At 38.2% G+C, this 11,078-nt stretch overlaps 2 protein-coding genes across 2 annotated transcripts in view; both read left to right on the top strand.

The window, feature by feature from the left end:
• The window catches only part of LOC123977815 (alsin-like), a gene marked incomplete at its 5' end in the record, with an annotated part of 18,312 nt that extends 13,221 nt beyond the window's left edge, over positions 1-5,091 (top strand). The window contains 1 exon segment of the mRNA XM_046060806.1: positions 2,139-5,091. Within this exon segment, the coding sequence (XP_045916762.1) occupies positions 2,139-2,177 (39 nt within the window).
• Positions 5,092-8,375: 3,284 nt separating this feature from the next.
• LOC123977423 (MAGUK p55 subfamily member 4-like) overlaps positions 8,376-11,078 on the top strand; it is a 21,498-nt gene continuing 18,795 nt past the window's right edge. Inside the window, exons 1-4 of the mRNA XM_046060084.1 lie at positions 8,376-8,864; positions 8,967-9,088; positions 10,086-10,163; positions 10,252-10,335. Of these exons, the coding sequence (XP_045916040.1) occupies positions 8,807-8,864; positions 8,967-9,088; positions 10,086-10,163; positions 10,252-10,335 (342 nt within the window). The 5' untranslated portion in view covers positions 8,376-8,806. The remainder of the gene's footprint in view (positions 8,865-8,966; positions 9,089-10,085; positions 10,164-10,251; positions 10,336-11,078) is intronic.

Here is an 11,078-nt window from a genome sequence, read left to right as displayed (position 1 = left end):
GAACAAGACTTTCAAATGAGTTATAGTTTGGTTTAGGTTTAGAGCTGATTAATAGGCTAGAGTCAAAGATAGCTGCAACTCCACCTCCTCGGCCTGTGCCTCGAGGAATGTGAGTATTAATATGACTGGGAGGGGTGGATTCATTTAGGCTAACATATTCTCCATCACCCAGCCAGGTTTCAGTAAGACAAAATAAATCAATATCATAATCTGATATTAGTTCATTTACTAGTACACCTTTAGAAGAGAGAGATCTGATGTTTAAGAGTCCACATTTAACTCTCCTATTCGTTTGCACTATTGCTCTTGTGGTTTTAATTTTTATGAGGTTTTTATGCACAGCTCCTCTTCTGTTTACCTTTTTAAATAATTTCGATGGTCGGGGGACAGACACCGTCACTATAGGATTTTCACTAAGTACCTCCTGAAATGGAGGAGCAGAGAAGTGTGTTAAACTGCGACTCTGCCTCCTGGTCTCAACTCTGGGTTGTCATGGACATATATTGAGAATAATAAATTATTAGTAAATAAACATTTACTTTCATCAGTTTTAGGGGTGTGACGAGATCTCACGAGATTAAATTTTGGCAATATTTCTCTTCAGGTAAAAAGCTATCTCGCACAAATGGCATTTTTCACATGTTGTCAAGCCACACAATTTTCTCATGCAGTGAAATACAAATGTATAACTGATAAGATACGCTCACGGAGCAAATCAGCTCCGCCCAGCTGATTGATACCGGCGTACGCTGTGATAGTAATCAGATGAACAGTCCAGACAGCTGTGCCAAGTTGTAATATAGCTGGTAGAGTTTTGCAACATAAACATCTAAAAACTGAAGCACAGCCTGCTCTGTTTGGGATTGTGAGTTGCTGAGGATGTGTGGATCTGTGGTGAGATTTCTGCCTGATCAAAAGTATTTGCTTTACTTTCGCTTTCACATGCAACATGCAGTCCCAAACTGCGTCAGTCAAACGGTCTGAAGGGAATAACGTTACTATCAGCGAATCAAAAATGAAACGGCAGAGTATCGGGCAGGTAGACTTGTCATTAAATGTATTCAGTGGTAATAGTCTTTTCTCTGGACACAGATATGTGGGAGAGATTGTGAATGTGCAGAAAGTTTTGACCATGAGCAGAAAATCTGCTGAAACACAGGAGTTGTAAAAGTCCAGGAGTTTATAAAAAAAAAAACTAAAACTAAATAATTTATCATTATGGTGAAAAGGTGCCACAGTCACATTTAAAGATATTACTTCCCCATACAAAGCCCAAAAGAGGAGGGAAGACTAAATCATGAATCAGCAGAGATGATATTAAATAAGTTGATCTACAGGAGAAACAGATCTGACAGCAGCATGACTGAGAGCTGCACTGACTTATATTCTTTTATAGTTAGGCTATAGATTATGAATTGCCACCTGCCACCTGAATTTTGTGTTTCTATTTAAAAAATAAATAAAAAAATCAACTCACTCTCAGACTTTAAAACCTGCACAGAAAATGTCATGCAGATGTAGGATTTTCCCTTTAAACCACTTATGTTCAGCTTTTTTCAAGAAAATTTACCAGGGGGTCCTGTAGCAACTGTTATATTAGTCATCTGAATGCTGTGAAAAAAAAAAAGTTGTAATCCAAAAACACGTTTGAACAGAAAGATGTTTCTTTTCTTCTGCTACAACAACATTCAACTCTGGGATTTACAAAAGACAAAATCCCAAAGCCTCTGCTCCATGAAGTTAATTTCACTTAAATGAACCTTCATTAAAACCTCATGCATTTTGTCTGACTGCAGTAATGGCGGCATCACGACAGAGCACAATTTGTGCAAATCAGCTAGTGGATATGTCAACACTTTGTACGAAAATGCATTTTGTTTCAGGAAACTTTTTAGGAAGTTACAGATACTGTAAAATAAAGCGTTGCCACACACAAGCACAGGTTTTAAAACTAAAAGGGGAATTTAAGGGCTTCATTTGTTTGTCAATCAAACATTTTGAACAAAAAAGCGTTGTCTCTTTCTGTCAGTAAATAATGTACAGTACTGCTTAGCCTGATGAGTGGACGAACATTAATAAAATAAATAAACCCATGTTTACTTTACTGGTCTTCATGTGTTTTATTTCTCCACCTCCAGGCTTGTTACTACCAAATCCAGCATGAGAAGATCACTTAAGAACTGGCGTTACTTCCTCAGTGATCTGCATGCTGCCGTCCCACCCACCATCACAGCCGATCACAGGGCCAGTATCAGAGAGGCTTCAGGCACAGCTCCATCTGCTGCCCACCCACACACACACACACACACACACACACACACACACACACACACACACACACACACACACACACACACACACACACACACACACTTTAGCCCTTTTAGTGACCTCTACCGGCCGCTTATCCACAGATCATGAAGGTACACATGTGAATATGAATATTGTCAATGTTCTACTGCCAGATATGAGCCGCTTCATACTGTCCAGTGTAAAACAGCAGAAAGACCGAATGACTGATGTAGGTGACATTGTTACCTGGATTTTTTTGTGCCAATGGGAGTGGCACATTCTCTGGTTTCCCTGGTCACAGGTCACTTAAGAACGCCAGTTCTTAAGTGACCTGTATCTGACTAGTATCTAGTACTGTGAGATACTAGACCTCATTTTTCTTCCTTCAGAAGAATAAATTTTTCGCAAGACGATCCATCACAGAAAAAACATGTTCCTTTTCAGCCTTAAGTGTTTCAGATCGTTTCACTTCTTTTTATTCACTTCATGAAGAAACTGACATAACGTGGAAATAATCTCCCAAAAGCATGCCACTTTATAAACTGACTTACTTTTTATTTGGTGTCTTTCTCAGTAGTGTGTTTACAGCTAGCTCAGTTTTCAAATGGTTTCTTTAACCCTGAAACACAACTTCAACAAACGACACAGAGGTGAGATTCAGACTTTATCAGAAGTGTTTTCAAACCAATATTTTCCAGGTTTACAAGAGAAAAAACCTCAAGGATGAACTGGTTGGTTTGGCAAGTGCACGTCTGGTTAAGATTCCCACCTCCAATAAAGAGCAGCTCACAGCCGCTTCCCTGATTCTTTCCTATGGGAACCACAGGCGCTAGATCTGATGCTGTATTTATACAAAACAAATCCTGTATAGAGTGAATTTGGTAAACTCTAAATGATTATAATATTTTTCTGTTACACCAGCTGGGAGCAGAATACAGTTAAAGCTAGTACGTGGCTCAATTAGTTGATTCTGCCAGCATCTTTAGCAGCCAACGAGCTACTTCACCTTTAAGAAGTAATGTTGCTGATAGAAGATTAAAATCCAGTGTGACGAACCGTGACACTTTCATCATGACTTGTTTCTGCAGCTCAACACTTAACAGACGTGAATCTATTGAATACATGCAAAACCAGGCTGAGAAAATGTCCCCTTTTGAACACAGAGCAAAAGCTAAGTGCAGTGAAATATATATGTTTTTCCTAGACAATCGGACAGCTACTTGTTTCTGAGCCCAGTTTTCAGTATTATGAGTATTGACTTGGTGCTGGCAAAATCTGAAAAGGTATGGGCTTAAAATCAGCCTCTTTAACAGTTTTGGACTTGACAAAGAAGTCAAAAGCCGCATCGAAGAATTTGTTTGTATTAATTGTATTGTTGGGGGGAAATCAGTCATTGCAGACTAGGAGAGAAGTCAGCACATTTTTCATGAAACTAAACACTATTTGAAGGTCTTAAAATCTGTTAATCTGTAAAACACAGTATGCACAAGGTAAAATGTTGGATTTTTCCTGCTGCAGGTGATGAGTGATGCAGTCGGCTTAATGCAAACACTGTTTTTATAGATGGGATGCTCAAAGCTGATTCTCTGCGCCATCTGTTAATGCTAACTGTTCTTTTTTAAACCATTTACAGCATTGTCAGATTTGCGTCACACATGGCAGTTTATAAAAGGGCTTAAGAGGGGACTCAGAGGATGATCGAGCCTTTTTTAATATCATGGCTTTTGTTTTCTCAGGTGGTTTAACAATAGAAAAGCCAGCGGATCAGAGGCCTCTTTTTCAAGTGACTAAATTTAGATGAAGCTGCTGTTTTTCCCTGCAGGATTTTAAAAATCTAGCAACAGAAAATGGTTAGTATGTAGATCTGAAATTTAAAGCTGCTGTCGTTAACTTTGGCTGTGATATAAGGTTGAAGTTTGAGGTCACACACTTTCACAAATAAATTTGAAAACAAATGTAATTTAAATTATTCTTTAAACTGTAAAATGTATCTCAACAGATATTATGTAGTAAACATCCCAGTGTATCACCATTTTGAATTGGACTTGTGTGACTTGATTGATGATTGTGATAATGCTTTCCATCCCTGGTTATCCTGGGACGGGATGTGCCTGACATTTAAAAGCACTAAAACAGTATTGTCTTTGTAACTGGGGTGGGGAGTTTATTCCCAAAACGCTGTGGACGCTTAGACAAAACATTCCCCTGGTGTAACATTATTTTGTCAACCAGAGACTTCAGTTGTGTGCGTGTTTTTTTTTTTTTTTAAAACACATCTTTATGTCACTGACAAGACAAGGCTTCCTGTATGTTGTGTAGATGTGATGGTGTTTCAGCTATTATTTTCTCATGTCAGTAAGCTCTTAACTCAATCTACTTAAAATGAAAGACAAATATTTTATTATGTCAACAACACAGCTGACTTGCAAACCTAACTACTAAGGCAGAACGGGACATTCATTGTAATAGTTGTACCACAAGTGACATGAAGTGCTATTTTAAATCCAAACTGAATGGTTATAAAGATAAACTGAAGATAATGTGACACCTGTTTAGTTAACTTGCTGTACCTCAACATCGTTTTATCATGAAAACGCCCCACACAAGTCATACTGTTGCATTTTATGCATAATTAACTGTTTTGTCAATGGAATTTTGGTGATTACCAGTTGAAATGTTGTGTTTCAGATGGTTTACATGACTCCGACCTGTGTGTCTTTTACATGATGTCAAATGTATTGTACCTTTTAAATGATAACAAACGGCAATAAACTCATTTGATGGACGTTGCTAACTAAACTGCTCTGAAATTAACTTTAATACAATTTTTCTTAAAATGCCAAATTTATTTGGCTTCAGCTTCTCAAATTAGGGCTGGCCATATATGGCCCTATAATTGTCTGGTGTCAGTAAATGTTTGATTTAATTAATTTGAATAGCAAACAAATTAGCACTTAATTTTTCTATTTACATATTTATTTTGTTGAGGAAAAGAGAAAAATATTTTAATTAATTTTACTTGTGCATATTTGTTGTAAAAAGATTTTATAGTTTTGAATGTTCTAAATCAGATATGTTATATATATGATAAGGGATCCACTGTTTGGCAAGTGTTTGGCATGTTCTGACCGTAAAAAGTAGTTTAAAACCATGATTAGCAAATGGTTTATTCAACTTTCCCTCGGGAGCAAAAATCTGTAAATAATGATTTGACATTTATCCTAATATTTATTGGTATTGAATTGATATGAAACTTTTTATCGTGATAACATTTTTGGCCATATCGCCCAGCCCTATCTCAAATGTGAGGATTTGTTGCTTTTCTCTGTTTTAAATGATTGTAAACTGAATATCTTTGGGTTTTGAATTGTTGGTCTGTTCAACTTCTGCTGTAATTGATTGTAGACGAAGCACAAAAAGAAACGTATTTTCATTTCTTTGAGGTTCAAGTAAGAGTTATGTTATTGCTTTCATATTGGGAGGAAAGTTCTATACTTGATTGCATGTTTTCCCACTTTAGATGACATTATTGCTGGTGATTGTTAAATATGGAGCCTGACACAAATATGCAGTAAAAGGTTATCAGTCAAGTCTAAAATGTAACTGAATTTGTCAATAAATAAAAATACAGTGTAAAAAAAAAAAGCTCAAGCTTTATACTAGTCCAAAAATCCAAACACTAATCAGCATGTTTGATTTGATTTGCATTGATTTACTACCAATATTGTTGATGTATTCAGTTATTTTTTTGACATGTCTAAAAATATTTTACTACATTTTGTCAGTTTTGGGGCTCCATATTTAACAGCCGCGAGAGGTAGTGGCATTTAAAATGAGTACACATGTAAATCAGGTAAAGAAATGTCCTCCAGGTGAGAATTTATCAGAAAATATTCACTTTATATGTAGTTACAACTGACATGCAGTTATATAAGCAAACCTGTACATTTGTCAGTGTGTGGCTCCAGTTGTTCACTTTTAATTGGTAGTTTTTGGAGGTCACGAAGAGCTCTTCACATGTCAGATGTGGCAGGTGTTAAACTAAAAAAATCTTCTCAGCGTTGCACTTTCTTGAGGGTTAGAGAGAGAATTAGCCAACAAAACCATGTTTTAAATCAAGTGCAGAGATAATCTCAGTGTTTTGGGTACAATAAGGCGTCTTAGGACTTCAGATGGAGGGAGCGGAGATTTTGTTGACTTTCCTGGGGAATTAGATTACAAATCAGGCGATTACCCCATTCCTGACAGATTGTGTTCCTTTGGAAAGGATCCTTTAAAAAAGACTTTCCATTAACACCAGCTGTTGAGGCGGATCTTTAGAATACTGACTAAAGGTTTTTTAAATCTTTATAACTCCTGCTCTCTATTTTATTTTCCTACCAATAAAATTACACATCCCCCAACCATCCCTGAACTGAATTTTGAAACGGAGTACAAAATGCTGAAGAAAGTGATCTTTAAACCTGTCTCTTGTCTTTTGAAGTGACACCTAAATTTGCTCCTTATTTGTCTTTGTCAGTTGCCTCGTCTTCCAACAGCTCCTCCTGCGAGCTGCTAAAAGCTGAAAGAGTTAAGAAGATTTGGCAGCTGCAACCAGCCAGCCGGTGAGGGAGGAACTGGCTTCCGGTGGCCAGAGGCAGGCGGCTCAATTGCCCGGGATTAAGTGGGATCGTGAGAGATTACAGCCCTCTCGCTCTCGCTCTCTCTCTCTCGTTCCGCATTGCTCTATGAAAGTGTAGTGCTCCGTCAAGTCACCGGGGAATATTCCCATCATATCTACATTTTCCTGCACCCGTGTTTGTGCTAAAACCTACAGGAGGTGTAAGATAAAGGCTTGTGGCATCTCTAAGGACTCAGAGGTAAGATGCATTCAGTTTTTTTAAAGAGGGAAGGGCTTGGAGGAAGGCCACAGGGAACATCCTCTTCCTCTACTTTAACTGCAGAAACCTCTTGAGGAGCTTTTCTTGTTTCATTTTTTTACATTTATTCATTTAGCTGATGCTTTTATCCAAAGCGACTTACAATTGCTAAACATGTCAGAGGTCGCACGCCTCTGGAGCAACTACGGGTTAAGTGTCTTGCTCAGGGACACATTGATGGATGTCTCACAGTGGGAATTGAACCCAGGTCTCTTGCACCAAAGGCAAGCTTCTTATCTATGTGCCATCACCACCCATCATTTTTACAAAATTATTTATTTATTTTTTTGCTTGATCCAGCATAGAGGCAGTAAAACCTGCCTTAGTTAATGAACCTGTTTATTCTCCATTTTGGTCTGCCACAGTGTCCTTAATATCAGTTTGACCTGATGTAGGTTAAAATACCATCACAGCAGAATTATTTCCTAAAAATAGCAGATGTTTTTGTTGAGTTGGTGTTTGCTTACTCCTGATAGGTCACCAGTCAGAGATTACGGTCTGGACATCTCTGTATTCACCGTTTGTCTTACGAGCTGCCGTGAAGTGTGCCATTAACCCCTGACCCCTTTCACACTAACCATTCATGGAGTTGTGACTGCACCTCCCTACCTGATCCCACTGCATGCTCACGGCTGGATTACCAACCAGGCAAAGTGGGCAACTGATGCCACAGAAGGGGCCCCAAATTCTCAGTTGATTTTCATAATTTGATTAATTGCAGATCTTGTTTTAACTAGTCTTGTAGAGGTTCCCTGTTTACAAATGTAGGACTTTTATCTTATTTTATGTTGTCCTAACAAGATGCATATTTATATATTGTTGAATAAGGTTTCATTTAATGTAACACAGATAGCCTGGGGTATTTACCTAATGTGGGCCATAGGTGATGTTGGTGTCCACCATCCAATGTCCAATTTTTTCCCTGGTGCCCCCTAAGAGGTAAAAATGTTTGATTTAATTAGAAAATCTTTTTATGTCAATAACAAGAGCACAGGACAACAAGGACCGCGAAAGCCACATCACAAACATGATACTGGATATTATGGACATCAGGTCTTTATGCAGCTCTACATAATTAGCAATTAATTACCCATGATTGACAAAGCAGACAACAAAAAGAGGGTGAATGAGTTCTTAAGGAGTGAGTATGAGTGGAAAACCAACAGCCATGATGTAGTGATTTCAAGATATAGAAAAGAGAAGAAAACGGTTAGAAACACCTCAGCAAAGCAACAAAGATGTAACAAAGAAATTCCGCAATATATTACTACATTAATTCAGGGGGTATAGAATATATGATAATGTAGATTGATGATGATTTCAGCCAGCTGAAACAGAAAAGGTCATTGTTATACAGTGCAACTTGATGACTTGTGTGGGGCGTCTGTCAGCTAAGTAATTAATCTTGTTTATATACATTGTTTTCAATTGATCTCATACATTGTATTTGAAATATAATGTCTATTAAAAATGTATCAGCTGAGGTTTAAGGATTTTGTTATTTTCTAAATATTTGTTTGCACTAAAAGGTTTTTTTCCAGTCCCTGAAAGCAGTCAGTGTGTGGTTGGGGTCAAAGGTCGGGGGTCCAGTAACCATGAGGCAGGCGGTGGAGGCTGAGGTGTTAAACCCCCACTGTGAGCTAGGAGAACACGGTCAGTAGGGGAAACTGACTTAATTTGTTGTTTCATTACTTTAATATACTACTTCCTGTTTACACTCTTAGTAATCCATTGCTGTGTGTTTGTGTGTTTCAGGCCTGCGTCAGATCCTTACAGATGTGATTGAGGAGGTGAGGCAGTCAGTAAATCATGACATCGATGGAGCAGAGATCCTCCACAGTCTGCTGAACGCCTCCTGGCTGCAGTCGCTGCTCAAGGTCTGAAAACCCTCATAAACAAAATGTATTTTATTCTTTAATGTGGGTACATGCAAAATAGTAACATAAGTAATCATTTTAACATTAACTCTGCACCAAAGTCCCTTGTGATTAAGTTCTCTTTCTGTTTACCGTATACTGTATTTTTTACCACCAAAATGCACAGGAACAGGACATAGAGTTTAATGCTTAGCAAGGCACTCCTCTTCTATATGGCGCACCACTCACTTGTACAGGTCCATGTAGTTCATCGTACTCACATTTCCAAAACAAAATTAGCTTAAATCAATCCTGAGGGGAATCCAATCCAAAGTACCCTGTCTTACTCCTTCATGTGTCCTGGTCATGCCGTCCTTCCAGACCTTTTTTTAAAAATCTTCCAATTCCGCCCAGTCTATTATTTAGTTTTAGTGATTATTCTATCATTTATATCTATTGTTCTATGTATTTTTTTTTTTTTTGTAACGTTCATATGCAAACTTGTTTGTGTTTCCTTGTGTCACTGGATGCCTTTGGAGTTTGGTTAACAAGAAGAATTGAACTTCTGTAAGATGTTCATTTTATTGTTCAACATTCATACTTACTAACTAAACCTTGCAATGAAAAGAAACATGTTTTCACCACAGCTGTAATGGAAGATTGTGGGAAATGTGAGAGTTCATGGAAGATTTTCTCCCAAAAAACTTTATTTGACTGAAAAATAAGTTTAGGTGTGGGTTTAGGAGAGCTAAAATCCAGTGTGAGGGCACTTTCCTTCACTGAATCTGCTATGGACTAAATATAGGATGGGATGTGCACACAACTATCTCTCTAAATGTAGGAAATCTTTTCAAGACATCTGGGCTCACAAAAGAGGGAAACTGGAACACAAAATAACATCAAAGTTTGATAATATAGCCTCACATAGATTTGTACTTCCAAAATTCTTCTCTCACTGAAAAATACCGGAAGTGCTTTTGTCATTAAAGTTTTAGTCATTTGTCAACACTGTTTTCAGGTTTATGAGTGTCTTCAAAGGTACCTGAGGGATTCCCCAGCACCAGCTCTGGACTACTCTTCAGGACTAACACTTCAGGTTACGCTCAGATGTGTTTTTAATAATCATTTGCTCGCGTTCATCTTGCAGAAGTATTTTTTAAACTGGTGATTTCTTGTCTGTGTAGTTGCTAATCGACATCAGATCATTGCCGGGCTATTCTGAAGAGGCCAAAGAGCTCTACCGCCTCCTGAGACAGCCACACCTGCAGGTAAGAAACCACGTCTTTTTTGTTGTTTGGCCTGATAAAAGTTCAAAGTGATGTCTCATTAATCCAGTATTAACCCTATTTAGTCAATCTATCGGTGGAATTACTGAGCATGTCTTATTTATAGCAACCTAACTTCATTTCTGTATCATGTACAGTCAAGCCGAAAAAGACAATTGAAAGTGTTGCTATGGGGCTTTCACTTATCTCTCTCATTATCCCTAAAGTGTGTATTATTAATGTTTTCAGTCATTTACATTGACCTTAAATGAAAAATGCACAAAAACAAGTTGGAGAAAAATCACATTACATGTTAACAGAATATATAATAGTATAATTAGTGCCCGAGCACGAACGTGCGAGGTCCCTATTGAATTTGCTCGGATTATTAGGGCCCGAACACGACCGTGTGAGGTCCCTATTGAATTTGCTCGGATTATTTTTAGGGCCCGAGCACGACCGTGCGAGGTCCCTATTGAATTTGCTCGGATTATTAGGGCCCGAGCACGACCTTGTGAGGTCCGTATTGAATTTGCTCGGATTATATTTTTAGGGCCCGAGCACGACCATGTGAGGTCCCTATTGAATTTGCTCGGATTATTAGGGCCCGAGCACGACCGTGCGAAGTCCCTATTGAATTTGCTCGGATTATTTTTTTTTTTTTTTAGGGCCCGAGCACGACCGTGTGAGGTCCCTATTGAATTTGCTCGGATTATTAGGGCCCGAGCACGACCGTGTGAGGTCCC

This window comes from Micropterus dolomieu, linkage group LG01, assembly GCF_021292245.1.
Source record: "Micropterus dolomieu isolate WLL.071019.BEF.003 ecotype Adirondacks linkage group LG01, ASM2129224v1, whole genome shotgun sequence".
Taxonomy (NCBI): Eukaryota; Metazoa; Chordata; class Actinopteri; order Centrarchiformes; family Centrarchidae; genus Micropterus; species Micropterus dolomieu.
Note: the sequence above shows the minus strand (reverse complement) of the source record. Positions and strands in the feature narration are given on the sequence as shown.